We start from the raw sequence: 19,992 nt of genomic DNA on the forward strand, positions 1-19,992 counted from the left end.
ACCCGTCCACATTACAACGGACGTCTACCCGTCCACATGACAACGGACGTCTACCCGTCCACATTACAACGGACGTCTACCCGTCCACATTACAACGGACGTCTACCCGTCCACATGACAACGGACGTCTACCCGTCCACATGACAACGGACGTCTACCCGTCCACATTATAACGGACGTCTACCCGTCCACATTATAACGGACGTCTACCCGTCCACATTATAACGGACGTCTACCCGTCCACATTACAACGGACGTCTACCCGTCCACATTATAACGGACGTCTACCAGCAATGCCAGCTGTGTGTGCTGACCTTTGAACTGCATGATCTCTCCCTGGGGAGTCTTGGGCAGTCCTTTAAGACAGATCTCACTGGTCAGGGCTAGGCCCACCCCACAGCTGCCCAATAGGAAGCCAATCTGAAGACTGCCTGCGTCCTGGGTTGTGAAACACAAATATAAGCATTAGAAAAGGACAAAGAAAATCTACATCATTACTTTTTAAATGCCACTGTATTTTGCTGTGTAATATCAAGGGATTTTATAATTGTTAATGAAATATAATTTTAACCCAGATCTGCCTGAGTGGGTATTGAAGTCCTTACCTGTCGAGACAGTGGCACCTCTATGGGTACAGGGATGACCTCTGCTAGGAGACAGCCATAGAAGGCCACCCAGAACATCGCAGGGTCAGTGTTAGGGTACACCAACGCCACCTAGGGGACAGACACAGTTTCAGACACAGTACAGCACCTCACAATGGCAGGTTGGCATTTACTGGGATGACTCATGCACTGGAGGCAGCTCTGCAGAGTGGTCACTAGCTGGCACAGCCACAAAGTCAGAAAATCTGATGTCTAACCTAACCTTAACCACACTAAACCCTAATGCCTAACCTTAAAAAAGCAAATATTTGTTTTCATGAAATTTTACGATATAGCCCATTTTGACTTTGCAGCTGGCCCATCTAGCGGAAATCGCTCAGTTCTGCCTCCAGGGCAAGATTCATGACAATAAACGTCAACCTGCATCACAATGGGGAATATCTTACATTGTTAATTGTGTTGTCTGTGCATTGCATGGAGAAAACACAGATTATGTTGTTAAATAAACATCAATCAATCAATGTGGTAAAGTGTGAAGGAGAGAAGAGTGGAGGAGAGGAAGAAATCTGTGTCATCCCGTCTGAATGGCTGTGTTTTGACCATGTACCCTATCTCCAGGTCTCAGGACAGGTTCGTTCTTTGTGCCCAGTTTGTTTAACAGAGTGTAGGCCAGCTTCAGACTGCGGCTCCACAGTTTACCTGAGACAGAGAGACAGAGAAGAGCAATTTCTCAGAGGAGACTATATGACCTCAGCTCTCCATAGATTGACTGAGATGATGGTGATCTTCTGAACTACATAACATTAGTTCTAAACTAAAGAAGTCCAATCTGAGACTGTGGGTTAGCCTGAAATGGCTCCTTATCCCCTGCCATATAGGGAGCAGAGTGCCATTTCAGACGGTGAGACCTACCGTACGTCAGCGTGTAGAGGGGTTTCCCGGTAACGTCCAGGGTGGTGAGAGCGGGGCTCTTGGCCTGTGAAGCCCCCCAACGTGCCAGGGCAGCCTGCAGGGCCGGGGGCCAGTTACTGACCACCCCCAGGGGTTCCCCCTTCACTGGGATGATCTGACGGCCCTCTGGCCTGGGGGTGTTGGGGTCCGGCTGGGGCACTACGGAGAGGGGAGGAGAGAGTAGGAGAAGATTACATGGACGGGATGGATAGGCGAGGAAAGAGGAATGGAAGGAGGAGGAAAAGAATAGGGAATGGGAGAGGAAAATGAGGTGAAGAAAATAAGAGTATAAAAAAAATAGAGTAAAGTTGAGTTTTCTACTAATTTAATGAAGACTAACAAAACAGACAGATATCTGCTTTCCACTTATTACATCATTTTCAGGAAGCGGGGAGGAATGTCCAGTGATGGAAAAAGTACTCAAGATACCTTCATTGAAAACGACTCAAGTAAAAGTCACCCAGTAAAATACTACTTGAGTAAAAGTCTAAAAGTATTTGGTTTTAAATATATATCAAAAGTACATGGAATTGCTAAAATGTACTTAAGTATCAAAAGTAAAAGTATAAATCATTTCAACTTCCTTATAATAAGCAAACGAGAGGGCTCAATATAATTGTTTTATTGACGGATAGCCAGGGGCAAACTCCAACACTCAGACATAATTTACAAACAAATCATTTGTGTTTAGTGAGTCTGCCAGATCAGAGGCAGTAGGGACAACCAGGGATGTTCTCTTGATAAGTCTGAATTGGACCATTTTCCTGTCAAGATGTAACGAGTACTTTTGGGTGTCAGAGAAAATGTATGGAGTAAAAAGTACATTCTTTTCTTTAGGAATGTAGTGAAGTAAAAATAAAAGTTGCCAAAATTATAAATAGTAAAGTACAGATACCACAAAAAACGACTTAAGTAGTATGAAAGTACTTTTACACCACTGGGAATGTTGGAATATTTTTTGAAGTACTGGAGTGGGTCCTATGTATCTTACCCTCTACGATCTCCTCTGAGTCGTCCAGGAAGAAGTCACTGAGCGGAGGTCTCTTGGGCCGTTTCAGAGTGTTGAGTAGCTGCTGGATCTTAGTGGACACACGGCTGTTTACTGGTACACCTGGACACGGAGGTAGAGGCAGGAGGTAGGGAATTACACACATGATCATAGACACAAGCGAGCATAGACACACACTCAGTCATGATCATACAGAGACACAGACACAACACAAGCATGCGCATAACTGCACACACACACAGACTGAGTAAAGGGTCAACATGGCATGTGCTTTGAAAGCAGCACAGGTAGATACTGTAGAACTAAACTTGGGGTCAAAAACAGAAGGGTATTTCTCTCTGTGAAGAGTAGACAAACAGACAGGACAGACGACTGACGAGGTGGCAAAGCCAGCTGATTGGAATCCCTCCATCGCCCCTCCCCAGACCCCTCCCATTTGGATTCAAATGACCTTTTCTGTTTCCTTTTGGAATGAAAGACATGACACACGACAGAAAAACAGATCCCCCCCAAAAAAGAACAAAATATAGCATGTTAGCAGCATTCTCAGCACAACTGAAATGAGGATGAGATTCATTTAATGTTGTTTTGTCAATGTACCATTATCTCTGAGAAAAAAACAGATTATATAAAAAAAAAGGTTCTGCAGTGTGTTCTACCAGCGTGTTGCTGTTCTGCCGTGTGTTCTACCAGCGTGTTGCTGTTCTGCCGTGTGTTCTACCAGCGTGTCGCTGTTCTGTGGTGTGTTCTACCAGCGCGTCGCTGTTCTGCGGTGTGTTCTACCAGCGTGTTGCTGTTCTGCGGTGTGTTCTACCAGCGCGTCGCTGTTCTGTGGTGTGTTCTACCAGCGCGTCGCTGTTCTGCGGTGTGTTCTACCAGCGCGTCGCTGTTCTGCGGTGTGTTCTACAGCGTGTCGCTGTTCTGCGGTGTGTTCTACCAGCGCGTCGCTGTTCTGCGGTGTGTTCTATCAGCGTGTCGCTGTTCTGCGGTGTGTTCTACCAGCGTGTCGCTGTTCTGCGGTGTGTTCTACCAGCGTGTTGCTGTTCTGCGGTGTGTTCTACCAGCGCGTCGCTGTTCTGTGGTGTGTTCTACCAGCGTGTCGCTGTTCTGCCGTGTGTTCTACCAGCGTGTTGCTGTTCTGCGGTGTGTTCTACCAGCGCGTCGCTGTTCTGTGGTGTGTTCTACCAGCGTGTCGCTGTTCTGCCGTGTGTTCTACAGCGTGTCGCTGTTCTGCGGTGTGTTCTACCAGCGTGTCGCTGTTCTGCAGTGTGTTCTACGGCGTGTCGCTGTTCTGCAGTGTGTTCTACCAGCGCGTCGCTGTTCTGCAGTGTGTTCTACGGCGTGTCGCTGTTCTGCGGTGTGTTCTACCAGCGTGTCGCTGTTCTGCAGTGTGTTCTACGGCGTGTCGCTGTTCTGTGGTGTGTTCTACCAGCGCGTCGCTGTTCTGCAGTGTGTTCTACCAGCGTGTCGCTGTTCTGCCGTGTGTTCTACCAGCGCGTCGCTGTTCTGCGATGTGTTCTATCAGCGTGTCGCTGTTCTGCGGTGTGTTCTACCAGCGCGTCGCTGTTCTGCGGTGTGTTCTACCAGCGTGTCGCTGTTCTGCAGTGTGTTCTACCAGCGTGTCGCTGTTCTGCGGTGTGTTCTACCAGCGTGTCGCTGTTCTGCGGTGTGTTCTACCAGCGTGTCGCTGTTCTGTGGTGTGTTCTACCAGCGCGTCGCTGTTCTGCGGTGTGTTCTACCAGTGTGTCGCTGTTCTGCGGTGTGTTCTACCAGCGTGTCGCTGTTCTGCCGTGTGTTCTACAGCGTGTCGCTGTTCTGCAGTGTGTTCTACGGCGTGTCGCTGTTCTGTGGTGTGTTCTACAGCGTGTCGCTGTTCTGCGGTGTGTTCTACCAGCGTGTCGCTGTTCTGCAGTGTGTTCTACCAGCGCGTCGCTGTTCTGCAGTGTGTTCTACCAGCGCGTCGCTGTTCTGCGGTGTGTTCTACCAGCGTGTCGCTGTTCTGCGGTGTGTTCTACCAGCGTGTCGCTGTTCTGCGGTGTGTTCTACCAGCGTGTCGCTGTTCTGCCGTGTGTTATACAGTGTGTCGCTGTTCTGCGGTGTGTTCTACCAGCCCGTCGCTGTTCTGCGGTGTGTTCTACCAGCGTGTCGCTGTTCTGCAGTGTGTTCTACCAGCGCGTCGCTGTTCTGCCGTGTGTTATACAGCGTGTCGCTGTTCTGCCGTGTGTTATACAGCGTGTCGCTGTTCTGCCGTGTGTTATACAGTGTGTGTGCACGCTTACCGTCAGCGGTGGTATCCAGCATGCTGGTGCGGCTCTGTCCTCGGGGCATCCCCCTGGGCATAGCATTGGGGGGCAGGTCCACTCTGGAGTCCACCCTTGAACGCCTCTCAGGGGTTGAGGATGTCACGTCTGGGGGGACACTGTTCTCTGGAGGAAAGAGGTGGAGAGGAGGGGACCGTGAGACACTCAGATGGTTGACTTAAGCTCTATTCTATAGGACACCTAAACCAGGGTTGTTGGTCATCCAAACCTGTATATTTGCAGGATGTTAGACTTAAATGGGTTTCTGTGTGGGTTGACCGATGCATGCTTGGCTGTGTTTGTCCTACCTATGTGTGTGTGCGTTTGTAGGGTGTGTGTCTTACCCATGCACGTGTGGGTTGTGTGTGTGTGTTTGCAGAGTGTGTGTGTCGCACCGATGCGTGTGCTCGCCAGTATGTCGGCCAGCGCGGAAGTGGGGGTCTTATTCTCTCCGTGGGACAGGGTGGAGGAGGTGGAGGAGGTGGTGGAGGAGGAAGTGGAGGAGCTCTGCACTGATCGGTTGATCCAGTAGTCTGGGCTCTGGAGACTCTGGGCCAGCACTGCACTCAGAGCTGCCTGGCGACGCAGGGAACCCTCGTCCTCAGACGCTGACGATGTGTCTGACAGGGAGACAGAAACACATTTGTGATGTGTGGTGAGATTAGTTGCGCAAAATAGCTGCTGTGGATCCCCCAGGTGGGTTACATTGTTAGTGAACAGTGGATCCCCCAGGTGGGTTACATTGTTAGTGAACAGTGGATCCCCCAGGTGGGTTACATTGTTCGTGAACAGTGGATCCCCCAGGTGGGTTACATTGTTAGTGAACAGTGGATCCCCCAGGTGGGTTACATTGTTAGTGAACAGTAGATCCCCCAGGTGGGTTACATTGTTAGTGAATGGAGAACAGTGGAACCCCCAGGTGGGTTACATTGTTAGTGAACAGTGGATCCCCCAGGTGGGTTACATTGTTAGTGAACAGTGGATCCCCCAGGTGGGTTACATTGTTAGTGAACAGTGGAACCCCCAGGTGGGTTACATTGTTAGTGAACAGTGGAACCCCCAGGTGGGTTACATTGTTAGTGAACGGAGAACAGTGGAACCCCCAGGTGGGTTACATTGTTAGTGAACAGTAGATCCCCCAGGTGGGTTACATTGTTAGTGAACGGGAAACAGTGGAACCCCCAGGTGGGTTACATTGTTAGTGAACGGAGAACAGTGGATCCTCCTGTTCTAGGGTTAAAGCTGTGATAGCCCAACCATCCCTGGTCCTGACAGGACGTGCAGACTTTGTCCCGACTCACACCTAAACCAACTCATCAAAAGTTGTTACGGATCATCAAGACTGAGGGCGCAGGTGTGTTAATGCTGGTCTGGAACTAAAGCCTGCACAGTGCACACCCTGAACTGTAGCTCTTCAAGACCGGGGTTAGTTATCGACCACCACAGAGTACTACTAAAACATATACCTAGTTATCGACCACCACAGAGTACTACTCAGAGTACTACTCAAACATATAACTAGTTATCGACCACCACAGAGTACTTCTCAAACATATAACTAGTTATCGACCACCACAGAGTACTACTCAAACACGTACCTAGTTATCGACCACCACAGAGTACTACTCAAACATGTACCTAGTTATCGACCACCACAGAGTACTACTCAAACATGTACCTAGTTATCGACCACCACAGAGTACTACTCAAACATATACCTAGTTATCGACCACCACAGAGTACTACTCAAACATATACCTAGTTATCGACCACCACAGAGTACTACTCAAACATATACCTAGTTATCCACCACCACAGAGTACTACTCAAACATGTAACAAGGGATCGACCACCACAGAGTACTACTCAAACATGTAACTAGTTATTGACCACCACAGAGTACTACTCAAACATATACCTAGTTATCGACCACCACAGAGTACTACTCAAACATATAACTAGTTATCGACCACCACAGAGTACTACTCAAACATATAACTAGTTATCGACCACCAGAGTACTACTCAAACACATACCTAGTTATCGACCACCACAGAGTACTACTCAAACATGTAACTAGTTATCGACCACCACAGAGTACTACTCAAACATATACCTAGTTATCGACCACCACAGAGTACTACTCAAACATATACCTAGTTATCCACCACCACAGAGTACTACTCAAACATATACCTAGTTATCGACCACCACAGAGTACTACTCAAACATATACCTAGTTATCCACCACCACAGAGTACTACTCAAACATATACCTAGTTATCCACCACCACAGAGTACTACTCAAACATATACCTAGTTATCGACCACCACAGAGTACTACTCAAACATGTACCTAGTTATCGACCACCACAGAGTACTACTCAAACATGTACCTAGTTATCCACCACCACAGAGTACTACTCAAACATGTACCTAGTTATCGACCACCACAGAGTACTACTCAAACATATACCTAGTTATCGCCCATCACAGAGTACTACTCAAACATATACCTAGTTATCGACCACCACAGAGTACTACTCAAACATATACTTAGTTATCCACCACCACAGAGTACTACTCAAACATATACCTAGTTATCGACCACCACAGAGTACTACTCAAACATATACCTAGTTATCGACCACCACAGAGTACTACTCAAACATATACCTAGTTATCGACCACCACAGAGTACTACTCAAACATATACCTAGTTATCGACCACCACAGAGTACTACTCAAACATATACCTAGTTATCGACCACCACAGAGTACTACTCAAACATATACCTAGTTATCGACCACCACAGAGTACTACTCAAACATGTAACTAGGGTTGAACAACTCCGGTAACTTGCCCAAAACGACATGGTTGGAGGATTCCCAGATGTCCTGCTTATTACCTTGAAATTCCAGGAATCTTCCATACCAGGATATCTGGAACATTTTGGGAAAGTTTGTGGAATTTTGCAATCCTACATAGAACATAGTTTTAACTCTATGATAGTGACCTGGAGGGGTGCAGTTTTCTACAGGTGACTGGACGAAGGCTGAGCGGCGCTTGGTGGGCATGGGCAGTGCAATCTTCTCCTCCTTGTGTTTGGCCAACGCTGCCTGTACTGCCTCCGTGTGGATATCTGACAGAGAGAGAGAGACCAAATGAGAACAGGAACAAGACATTAGAAAGAGAGGACAGACAGAAAAACAAGGATGGAGGGATGGAACTGCAGGACAGTCACTGCACCAACTATTATCCACTAGACTCCTTGGTCACAATCAGAACCAAGCACAATCTCTAAGCCAGGCACCAGCCCCCACAGACCCCACTCCCACTGCGATGCCATGCATGATGGTAGAGATCTGTGTGCACGTGTGTGTGTGTCCAGTGTGTTCAGTGCGTGTGTACGCTCAGTGTGTGTGTGTTCAGTGTGATCAGCGTGTGTGTCCAGTGTGATCAGCGTGTGTGTGTGTGTCCAGTGTGATCAGCGTGTGTGTGTGTGTGTGTGTGTGTGTCCAGTGTGATCAGCGTGTGTGTGTGTGTGTGTGTGTCCAGTGTGTGTGTGTCCAGTGTGTGTGTGTCCAGTGTGTGTGTGTCCAGTGTGATCAGCGTGTGTGATCAGCGTGTGTGTCCAGTGTGATCAGCGTGTGTGTGTGTGTGTGTTTAGTGTGATTAGCGTGTGTGTGTGTGTGCAGTGTATGTGTGTGTGTTCAGTGCGCGTGCATGTGCATGTGTGTGTGTGTGTGTGTGTGTGTGTGTGTGTGTGTGTGTGTGTGTGAGAGAGTGTCCAGCGTGTGTGTCCAGTGTGATCAGCGTGTGTGTGTGTGTTTAGTGTGATTAGCGTGTGTGTGTGTGTGTGTGTGTTCAGTGCGCGTATGTGTGCATGTGTGTGTGTGTGTATGTGTGTGTGTTCAGTGTGTGTGTGCGTGTGTGTGTGTATGTGTGTGAGAGAGAGTGTCCAGCGTGTGTGTATGTGTGTTCAGCGTGTGTTCGTGTTCAGCGCGTGTGCGTGTGTGTTCAGTGTGTGTGTGTGTGTTCAGCATGTGTGGGTTCAGCATGTGTGTGTGGGTTCAGCGTGTGTGTGTGTGTGTGTGTCCAGTGTGTGTGTCCAGTGTGTTCAGTGTGTGTCCAGTGTGTTCAGTGTGTGTTCAGTGTGTCCAGCATGTGTGTGTGTGTGTGTGTGTGTGTTCAGTGTGTGTGTGTGTGTGTGTGTGTTCAGCGTGTGTGTGTGTGTGTTCAGTGTGTTCAGTGTGCACGTGTGTGTGTCCAGTGTGTGTGTGTGTGTGTTTAGTGTGATTAGCGTGTGTGTGTGTGTGTTCAGCGTGTGTTCAGTGTGTGTGTGTGTGTTCAGTGTGTGTCAGTGTGTGTTCAGTGCACGTGTGTGTGTTGGCACGTGTCCAGTGTGCGTGTTCATTGTGTGTGTCCAGTATGTGTGTGTGTGTGTTTTCAGCGTGTGTTCAGTGCGTGTGTGTGTTCAGCGTGTTCAGTGTGTGTGTCCAGTGTGTTCAGTGTGTCTGTTCAGTGTGTCCAGCATGTGTGTGTGTGTGTGTGTGTGTGTGTGTGTGCGCGTGTGTGTGTGTGTGTGTTCAGCATGTGTTCAGCGCGTGTGTGTGTGTGTTCAGCGTGTTTAGTGTGTGTGTCCAGTGTGCGTGTGTGTGTCCAGTGTGTTCAGTGTGTCTGTTCAGTGTGTCCAGCATGTGTGTGTGTGTGTGTGTGTGTTCAGTGTGTGTGTGTTCAGTGTGATCAGCATGTGTGTGTGTATTCAGCGTGTGTGTGTGTTCAGTGTGTGTGTGTGTGTGTGTTCAGCGTGTGTGTGTGTGTGTGTGTTCAGTGTGTGTGTGTGTGTGTGTGTTCAGTATGTGTGTGTGTGTGTGTTCAGCGTGTGTGTGTGTGTTCAGCGTGTGTGTGTGTGTTCAGCGTGTGTGTGTGTGTATTCAGCGTGTGTGTGTGTGTATTCAGCGTGTGTGTGTGTGTGTTCAGCGTGTGTGTGTGTTCAGTGTGTGTGTGTGTTCAGTGTGTGTGTGTGTGTGTTCAGCGTGTTTGTGTGTGTGTTCAGCGTGTGTGTGTTCAGTGTGTGTGTGTGTGTGTGTTCAGTGTGTGTTCAGCGTGTGTGTGTGTGTGTGTGTGTGTGTGTGTGTGTGTGTGTGTGTGTGTATTCAGCGTGTGTGTGTGTGTGTGTTCAGCGTGTGTGTGTGTGTGTGTGTTCAGTGCGTGTGTGTGTGTGTGTGTGTGTGTGTGTGTGTATTCAGCGTGTGTGTGTGTATTCAGCGTGTGTGTGTGTGTGTGTGTGTGTGTGTGTATTCAGCGTGTGTGTGTTCAGCGTGTGTGTGTGTGTGTGTTCAGTGTGTGTGTGTGTTCAGCGCGTGTGTGCGTGTTCAGCGTGTGTGTGTGTGTGTGTTCAGCGTGCGTGTGTGTGTGTCCAGTGTGTGTCCAGTGTGTGTTCAGTGCGTGTCCAGTGTGTGTTCAGTGCGTGTGTGTTCAGGGTGTGTGTCCAGTGTGTGTTCAGTGCGTGTGTGCGCTCAGTTTGTGTGTGTTCAGCGTGTGTGTGTGTGTGTGTGTGTCAGTGTGTGTGCGCTCAGTGTGTGTGTCCAGTGTGCGTGTTCAGTGTGCGTGTCCAGTGTGTGTGTGTGAGAGAGAGAGAGTGTGTCCAGCGTGTGTGTGTGTCCAGCGTGTGTGTGTGTGTGTCCAGCGTGTGTATGTGTGTCCAGTGTGTGTGTGTGTGTGTTCAGCGCGTATGTGTGTGTTCAGTGTGTGTGTGTGTGTGTGTTCAGATTATGTGTGTGTGTGTGTTTAGTGTGTGTGTATTCAGCGTGTGTGTGTGTGTGTATTCAGTGTGTGTGTGTGTGTGTGTGTGTGTGTGTGTGTGAGAGAGAGAGAGTGTGTCCAGCGTGTGTGTGTGTCCAGCATGTGTATGTGTGTCCAGTGTGTGTGTGTGTGTGTGTGTTCAGTGTGTGTGTATTCAGCGTGTGTGTGTGTGTATTCAGTGTGTGTGTGTGTGTGTGTGTGAGAGAGAGAGTGTGTCCAGCGTGTGTGTGTCCAGCATGTGTATGTGTGTCCAGTGTGTGTGTGTGTGTGTGTGTGTGTGTGTTCAGCACGTGTGTGTGTGTGTGTGTTCAGCACGTGTGTGTGTGTGTGTGTGTGTGTGTGTGTGTGTGTGTGTGTGTGTGTGTGTGTGTGTGTGTGTGTGTGTGTGTGTGTGTGTGTGTGTGTGTGTGTGTGTGTATATTATTCAGTCTCCGTGGCTTGTAAACATCCTTGTTGCTGTTGTTGGATGTCATTTCCTCTGTATACTGTGGATTGTTTCCTGCTTAATGAATGGCCAGTTTTCTGAATCGGAAAATGTTTCAGGTTAATGTCACGTGCACAAGTACAGTAAAGTGCCTTTCTTGCAAACTCTAAACCCAACAAGGCAGTAATCAATGTAGAACTAAAAATAACAAAGTAGAACAAAGACACTAAGAAATAAGAACAGAAGTAAATAAACAGGGTCAGTTCCAGTAGCATAATGATGTTCAGGGATACTGGAGTGATAGAGGTAGATATGTATAGGGGACAGGGATACTGGAGTGATAGAGGTAGATATGTATAGGGGACAGGGATACTGGAGTGATAGAGGTAGATATGTATAGGGGACAGGGATACTGGAGTGATGGAGGTAGATATGTATTGGGGACAGGGATACTGGAGTGATAGAGGTAGATATGTATAGGGGACAGGGATACTGGAGTGATAGAGGTAGATATGTATAGGGGACAGGAATACTGGAGTGATAGAGGTAGATATGTATAGGGGACAGGGATACTGGAGTGATGGAGGTAGATATGTATAGGGGACAGGGATACTGGAGTGATGGAGGTAGATATGTATAGGGGACAGGGATACTGGAGTGATGGAGGTAGATATGTATAGGGGACAGGGATACTGGAGTGATGGAGGTAGATATGTATAGGGGACAGGGATACTGGAGTGATGGAGGTAGATATGTATAGGGGACAGGGATACTGGAGTGATGGAGGTAGATATGTATAGGGGACAGGGATACTGGAGTGATAGAGGTAGATACAGTGAGCTCCAAAAGGATCGTATGAATCTACATTGTGTGTGTGTCTCTCTCTGTACCTGATCTGTAGCGGTCGTCCCTGGCCCCACCGCTGCGGTTTCTGCGCCCCCCAGAGGAAGATGAGGGGCCAGGGGCTTCAGGACTACAGTCACGGCTGGGTTCACCACTGGTTGGGCCAGAGGACGCCTGCTGCTGGATGTCTGAGAGAGCCAGCACCACACCTGGACAGAGAGAGAGGATGGTCAGCACCTGGCTCTAACACACACACACACACACACACACACACACACACACACACACACACACACACACACCAAGGAGATGAAAGCTCCGAGGCACAGACAGAACAAGCAGCAGGTGACCTTTCAGGTTCAAAGCATTCAAATGCCAGCTCTGACGACCAACTTTCCACATCACCAACGTTCCACATCACCAACGTTCCACATCACCAACGTTCCACATCACCAACGTTCCACATCACCAACGTTCCACATCACCAACGTTCCATACGGAAGCAACATCAGATGGTGCCACACCTTGAGAAACCTGGGATTTTCCTGGAGTCATTTTCCAGGTAATTAAACAATCGTTTGATATGTAATGCACTGGAGCAGGGTTCCCCAGTAGACGGGATTTTATTTGGCCACACCACAAACTGACACACAGTGGATATGGACATCATCCAGTGGCAGTCTGTTGGCCGACTCAGGGCTTTCCATGGACATCGTCCGGTGGCAGTCTGTTGGCCGACTCAGGGCTTTCCATGGACATCGTCCGGTGGCAGTCTGTTGGCCGACTCAGGGCTTTCCATGGACATCGTCCGGTGGCAGTCTGTTGGCCGACTCAGGGCTTTCCATGGACATCGTCCGGTGGCAGTCTGTTGGCCGACTAAGGGCTTTCCATGGACATCGTCCGGTGGCAGTCTGTTGGCCGACTAAGGGCTTTCCATGGACATCGTCCGGTGGCAGTCTGTTGGCCGACTCAGGGCTTTCCATGGACATCGTCCGGTGGCAGTCTGTTGGCCGACTCAGGGCTTTCCATGGACATCGTCCGGTGGCAGTCTGTTGGCCGACTCAGGGCTTTCCATGGACATCGTCCGGTGGCAGTCTGTTGGCCGACTCAGGGCTTTCCATGGACATCGTCCGGTGGCAGTCTGTTGGCCGACTCAGGGCTTTCCATGGACATCGTCCGGTGGCAGTCTGTTGGCCGACTCAGGGCTTTCCATGGACATCGTCCGGTGGCAGTCTGTTGGCCGACTCAGGGCTTTCCATGGACATCGTCCGGTGGCAGTCTGTTGGCCGACTCAGGGCTTTCCATGGACATCGTCCGGTGGCAGTCTGTTGGCCGACTCAGGGCTTTCCATGGACATCGTCCGGTGGCAGTCTGTTGGCCGACTCAGGGCTTTCCATGGACATCGTCCGGTGGCAGTCTGTTGGCCGACTCAGGGCTTTCCATGGACATCGTCCGGTGGCAGTCTGTTGGCCGACTCAGGGCTTTCCATGGACATCGTCCGGTGGCAGTCTGTTGGCCGACTCAGGGCTTTCCATGGACATCGTCCGGTGGCAGTCTGTTGGCCGACTCGGGGCTTTCCATGGACATCGTCCGGTGGCAGTCTGTTGGCCGACTCGGGGCTTTCCATGGACATCGTCCGGTGGCAGTCTGTTGGCCGACTCGGGGCTTTCCATGGACATCGTCCGGTGGCAGTCTGTTGGCCGACTCAGGGCTTTCCATGGACATCGTCCGGTGGCAGTCTGTTGGCCGACTCAGGGCTTTCCATGGACATCGTCCGGTGGCAGTCTGTTGGCCGACTCAGGGCTTTCCATGGACATCGTCCGGTGGCAGTCTGTTGGCCGACTCAGGGCTTTCCATGGACATCGTCCGGTGGCAGTCTGTTGGCCGACTCAGGGCTTTCCATGGACATCGTCCGGTGGCAGTCTGTTGGCCGACTCAGGGCTTTCCATGGACATCGTCCGGTGGTAGTCTGTTGGCCGACTCAGGGCTTTCCATGGACATCGTCCGGTGGCAGTCTGTTGGCCGACTCAGGGCTTTCCATGGACATCGTCCGGTGGCAGTCTGTTGGCCGACTCAGGGCTTTCCATGGACATCGTCCGGTGGCAGTCTGTTGGCCGACTCAGGGCTTTCCATGGACATCGTACGGTGGCAGTCTGTTGGCCGACTCAGGGCTTTCCATAGACATCGTCCGGTGGCAGTCTGTTGGCCGACTCAGGGCTTTCCATGGACATCGTCCGGTGGCAGTCTGTTGGCCGACTCAGGGCTTTCCATGGACATCGTCCAGTGGCAGTCTGTTGGCTGACTCAGGGCTTTCCATGGACACTGACTGGAACTGACCCGATTAGAGCAAGAGGGGTAACAATGGTAGACTACACCCCAGCTAGTGACTAATCCACGGGGGACCAGTACGGAGAACAAAAAAAAGAAATGTATGCATTCACTACTGTAAGTCGCTCTGGATAAGAGAGTCTGCTAAAGGACTAAAATGTAAATGTAAATGTAACTGACATACCTAGAAATTGGACAAGGAGAAGAAAGTTTGACGTGAATGGTGTTCAAGGAACACCAGGCTAGCTGCATTTCATACATGTTAGAGTTAGTCATTGTAAATAAGAATTTGTTCTTAAAGGACTTGCCTAGTTAAATAACAGTTAAAATACAATTTAAAAAAGTTAGAGCAATGATGACGCTGTTCCTTCATCCACCACTAGAGTGCAGCAGAGAGCCATGAACTCTCATCACCACTGGAACAGACAGGGAGGTCAAAAAGATTTGGGAAAACAATCATGTCCACTGTCACCTTAATGGATTGGGGGGGGTCAATACAGTTAGGCCTACCTACTATTTGTGGAACAGTTTTGGTTTCTCTGTGCATTCTTTCCCCATAAAAATGACTTTTAAGTCTTTACTGAAGACTCATCTCTTCAGGAGGTCCTATGATTGAGTGTAGTCTGGCCCAGGAGTGTGAAGGTGAACGGAAAGGCACTGGAGCAACGAACCACCCTTGCTGTCTCTGCCTGGCCGGTTCCCCTTTCTCCACTGGGATTCTCTGCCTCTAACCCTATTACTTACTGGTGCTCTTCCATGCCGTCCCTAAGAGGGGTGCGTCACTTGAGTGGGTTGAGTCACTGACGTGGTCTTCCTGTCTGGGTTGGTGCCCCCCCTGGGTTGTGCCATGGCGGAGATCTTTATGGGCTATACTCGGCCTTGTCTCAGGATGGTAAGTTGGTGGTTGAAGATATCCCTCTAGTGGTGTGGGGGCCGTGCTTTGGCAAAGTGGGTGGGGTTATATCCTGCCTGTTTGGCCCTGTCCGGGGGTATCATCGGATGGGGCCACAGTGTCTCCTGACCCCTCCTGTCTCAGCCTCCAGTATTTATGCTGCAATAGTTTATGTGTCGGGGGGCTAGGGTCAGTCTGTTATGTCTGGAGTATTTCTCCTGTCTTATCCGGTGTCCTGTGTGAATTTAAGTATGCTCTCTCTAATTCTTTCTTTCTCGGAGGACCTGAGCCCTAGGACCATGCCTCAGGACAACCTGGCCTGATGACTCCTTGCTGTCCCCAGTCCTCCTGGTTGTGCTGCTGCTACAGTTTCAACTATTCTGCCTGCGGCTATGGAACCCTGACCTGTTCACTGGATGTGCTACCTGTCCCAGACCTGCTGTTTTCAACTCTCTAGAAACAGCAGGAGCGGTAGAGATACTCTCAATGATCGGCTATGAAAAGCCAACTGACATTTACTCCGGAGGTGCTGACCTTTTGCACCCTCGACAACCACTGTGATTATTATTATATGACCCTGCTGGTCATCTATGAACATTTGAACATCTTGACCATGTTCTGTTATAATCTCCACCCGGCACAGCCAGAAGAGGACTGGCCACCCCTCATAGCCTGGTTCCTCTCTAGGTTTCTTCCTAGGTTCCTGCCTTTCTAGGGAGTTTTTCCTAGCCACCGTGCTTCAACACCTACATTGCTTGGTGTTTGGGGTTTTAGGCTGGGCATCTGTACAGCACTTTGAGATATCAGCTGATCTAAGAAGGGCTATATAAATACATTTGATTTGATTTGACTTGTTGGTGCAAAACTGACATAGTTGATGAGCTTGGTCATTGCCGTCAGTTGAATTGAAAAGGCATGTGTTGGAGTCTGGGGTGTTGGAGTCTGGGGTGTTGGAGTCTGGGGTGTTGGAGTCTGGGGTGTTGGAGTCTGGGGTGTTGGAGTCTGGGGTGTTGGAGTCTGGGGTTAGGGGTGTTGGAGTCTGGGGTGTTGGAGTCTGGGGTTAGGGGTGTTGGAGTCTGGGGTTAGGGGGGTTGGAGTCTGGGGTTAGGGGTGTTGGAGTCTGGGGTTAGGGGTGTTGGAGTCTGGGGTTAGGGGGTGTTGGAGTCTGGGGTTAGGGGTGTTGGAGTCTGGGGTTAGGGGTGTTGGAGTCTGGGGTTAGGGGTGTTGGAGTCTGGGGTTAGGGGTGTTGGAGTCTGGGGTTAGGTGTGTTGGAGTCTGGGGTTAGGGGTGTTGGAGTCTGGGGTTAGGGGTGTTGGAGTCTGGGGTTAGGGGTGTTGGAGTCTGGGGTTAGGGGTGTTGGAGTCTGGGGTTAGGTGTGTTGGAGTCTGGGGTTAGGGGTGTTGGAGTCTGGGGTTAGGGGTGTTGGAGTCTGGGGTTAGGGGTGTTGGAGTCTGGGGTTAGGGGTGTTGGAGTCTGGGGTTAGGGGTGTTGGAGTCTGGGGTTAGGGGTGTTGGAGTCTGGGGTGTTGGAGTCTGGGGTTAGGGGTGTTGGAGTCTGGGGTGTTGGAGTCTGGGGTGTTGGAGTCTGGGGTTAGGGGTGTTGGAGTCTGGGGTTAGGGGTGTTGGAGTCTGGGGTTAGGGGTGTTGGAGTCTGGGGTAAGGGGTGTTGGAGTCTGGGGTTAGGGGTGTTGGAGTCTGGGGTGTTGGAGTCTGGGGTGTTGGAGTCTGGGGTTAGGGGTGTTGGAGTCTGGGGTTAGGGGTGTTGGAGTCTGGGGTAAGGGGTGTTGGAGTCTGGGGTTAGGGGTGTTGGAGTCTGGGGTGTTGGAGTCTGGGGTGTTGGAGTCTGGGGTTAGGGGTGTTGGAGTCTGGGGTTAGGGGGTTGGAGTCTGGGGTTAGGGGTGTTGGAGTCTGGGGTTAGGGGTGTTGGAGTCTGGGGTTAGGGGTGTTGGAGTCTGGGGTTAGGGGTGTTGGAGTCTGGGGTTAGGGGTGTTGGAGTCTGGGGTTAGGGGTGTTGGAGTCTGGGGTTAGGTGTGTTGGAGTCTGGGGTTAGGGGTGTTGGAGTCTGGGGTTAGGGGTGTTGGAGTCTGGGGTTAGGGGTGTTGGAGTCTGGGGTTAGGGGTGTTGGAGTCTGGGGTTAGGGGTGTTGGAGTCTGGGGTTAGGGGGTTGGAGTCTGGGGTTAGGGGTGTTGGAGTCTGGGGTTAGGGGGTTGGAGTCTGGGGTTAGGGGGTTGGAGTCTGGGGTTAGGGGGTTGGAGTCTGGGGTTAGGGGGTTGGAGTCTGGGATTAGGGGTGTTGGAGTCTGGGGTTAGGGGGTTGGAGTCTGGGGTTAGGGGGTTGGAGTCTGGGGTTAGGGGGTTGGAGTCTGGGGTTAGGGGGTTGGAGTCTGGGGTTAGGGGTGTTGGAGTCTGGGGTTAGGGGTGTTGGAGTCTGGGGTTAGGGGTGTTGGAGTCTGGGGTTAGGGGGTTGGAGTCTGGGGTTAGGGGGTTGGAGTCTGGGGTTAGGGGTGTTGGAGTCTGGGGTTAGGGGGTTGGAGTCTGGGGTTAGGGGTGTTGGAGTCTGGGGTTAGGGGGGTTGGAGTCTGGGGTTAGGGGTGTTGGAGTCTGGGGTTAGGGGTGTTGGAGTCTGGGGTTAGGGGTGTTGGAGTCTGGGGTTAGGGGTGTTGGAGTCTGGGGTTAGGGGTGTTGGAGTCTGGGGTTATGTCAAGATGAGTCAGAGTAGAAGAGGTTTATGAGGATGACAGAGGAGAAGGAAGAGGGAATAGGAGAAGGAAGAGGGAATAGGAGAAGGAAGAGGGAATATGAAAAGGAAGAGGGAATATGAGAAGGAAGAGGGAATAGAAGGAAGAGAGAAGTAGAAAGAAGTAGAGAGAAGAAGGAAGAGGAGAAAGAAGAGGAGAAAAAGGAAATGAAAGATGAGAAGGGGAAGGGGAAGGAATAAGAGAGAAAGTATAAGAGATAGATAAACTACGAACTGATGATCTGAGGGAGGAAGAGGAAGATGAAAGGAGAAAGAAGAGGAGGAAGAAATGTGTCTTACTGGTGATCTGACGGAGGAAGAGGAAGATGAAAGGAGAAAGAAGAAATGTGTCTTACTGGTGATCTGAGGGAGGAAGAGGAAGATGAAAGGAGAAAGAAGAGGAGGAAGAAATGTGTCTTACTGGTGATCTGAGGGAGGAAGAGGAAGATGAAAGGAGAAAGAAGAGGAGGAAGAAATGTGTCTTACTGGTGATCTGAGGGAGGAAGATGAAGATGAAAGGAGAAAGAAGAGGAGGAAGAAATGTGTCTTACTGGTGATCTGAGGGAGGAAGAGGAAGATGAAAGGGGAAAGAAGAGGAGGAAGAAATGTGTCTTACTGGTGATCTGAGGGAGGAAGAGGAAGATGAAAGGAGAAAGAAGAGGAGGAAGAAATGTGTCTTACTGGTGATCTGAGGGAGGAAGATGAAAGGGGAAAGAAGAGGAGGAAGAAATGTGTCTTACTGGTGATCTGAGGGAGGAAGGGGCCCAGCAGCTTGGCTCGTTTCTTCTCATAGCCCTTCTGTGTGATGTCACCTAGCAGAGAAGAAGAGAAGAGAACACGATACACACATTAGTCAGTCATCACACCAACACTACCAACAATCAACAAGATACACAGTCACCAGTCAGTCACCACACCAGCACTACCATCAATCAACAAGACACACAGTCACCAGTCAGTCACCACACCAGCACTACCATCAATCAACAAGATACACAGTCACCAGTCAGTCACCACACCAGCACTACCATCAATCAACAAGATACACAGTCACCAGTCAGTCACCACACCAGCACTACCATCAATCAACAAGACACACAGTCACCAGTCAGTCACCACACCAGCACTACCATCAATCAACAAGACACACAGTCACCAGTCAGTCACCACACCAGCACTACCATCAATCAACAAGACACACAGTCACCAGTCAGTCACCACACCAACACTACCATCAATCAACAAGACACACAGTCACCAGTCAGTCACCACACCAGCACTACCATCAATCAACAAGACACACAGTCACCAGTCAGTCACCACACCAACACTACCATCAATCAACAAGACACACAGTCACCAGTCAGTCACCACACCAACACTACCATCAATCAACAAGATACACAGTCACCAGTCAGTCACCACACCAACACTACCAACAATCAACAAGACACACAGTCACCAGTCAGTCACCACACCAACACTACCATCAATCAACAAGATACACAGTCACCAGTCAGTCACCACACCAGCACTACCATCAATCAACAAGACACACAGTCACCAGTCAGTCACCACACCAGCACTACCATCAATCAACAAGACACACAGTCACCAGTCAGTCACCACACCAACACTACCATCAATCAACAAGACACACAGTCACCAGTCAGTCACCACACCAACACTACCAACAATCAACAAGATACACAGTCACCAGTCAGTCACCACACCAACACTACCATCAATCAACAAGACACACAGTCACCAGTCAGTCACCACACCAACACTACCATCAATCAACAAGACACACAGTCACCAGTCAGTCACCACACCAGCACTACCATCAATCAACAAGACACACAGTCACCAGTCAGTCACCACACCAACACTACCATCAATCAACAAGACACACAGTCACCAGTCAGTCACCACACCAACACTACCATCAATCAACAAGATACACAGTCACCAGTCAGTCACCACACCAACACTACCATCAATCAACAAGACACACAGTCACCAGTCAGTCACCACACCAACACTACCATCAATCAACAAGACACACAGTCACCAGTCAGTCACCACACCAACAC

General features: G+C 50.1%; 1 protein-coding gene across 2 annotated transcripts in view; it reads right to left on the reverse strand.

The window, feature by feature from the left end:
• The window catches only part of LOC106572725 (disco-interacting protein 2 homolog B-A), a 142,600-nt gene that overhangs the window by 60,950 nt on the left and 61,658 nt on the right, over window positions 1–19,992 (reverse strand). Inside the window, exons 2-11 of one of the 2 annotated variants that reach the window (XM_045696379.1) lie at window positions 18,637–18,708; window positions 11,989–12,150; window positions 7,775–8,008; window positions 5,261–5,485; window positions 4,845–4,991; window positions 2,548–2,667; window positions 1,518–1,715; window positions 1,213–1,304; window positions 606–716; window positions 315–438 (exon numbers count right to left, since the gene is read on the reverse strand). In XM_045696379.1, coding sequence (XP_045552335.1) covers window positions 315–438; window positions 606–716; window positions 1,213–1,304; window positions 1,518–1,715; window positions 2,548–2,667; window positions 4,845–4,991; window positions 5,261–5,485; window positions 7,775–8,008; window positions 11,989–12,150; window positions 18,637–18,708 — 1,485 coding nt within the window. The remainder of the gene's footprint in view (window positions 1–314; window positions 439–605; window positions 717–1,212; window positions 1,305–1,517; window positions 1,716–2,547; window positions 2,668–4,844; window positions 4,992–5,260; window positions 5,486–7,774; window positions 8,009–11,988; window positions 12,151–18,636; window positions 18,709–19,992) is intronic. The other variant, XM_045696380.1, reaches the window with a different exon arrangement.

Source organism: Salmo salar, chromosome ssa15 (genome assembly GCF_905237065.1).
Source record: "Salmo salar chromosome ssa15, Ssal_v3.1, whole genome shotgun sequence".
NCBI lineage: Eukaryota > Metazoa > Chordata > Actinopteri > Salmoniformes > Salmonidae > Salmo > Salmo salar.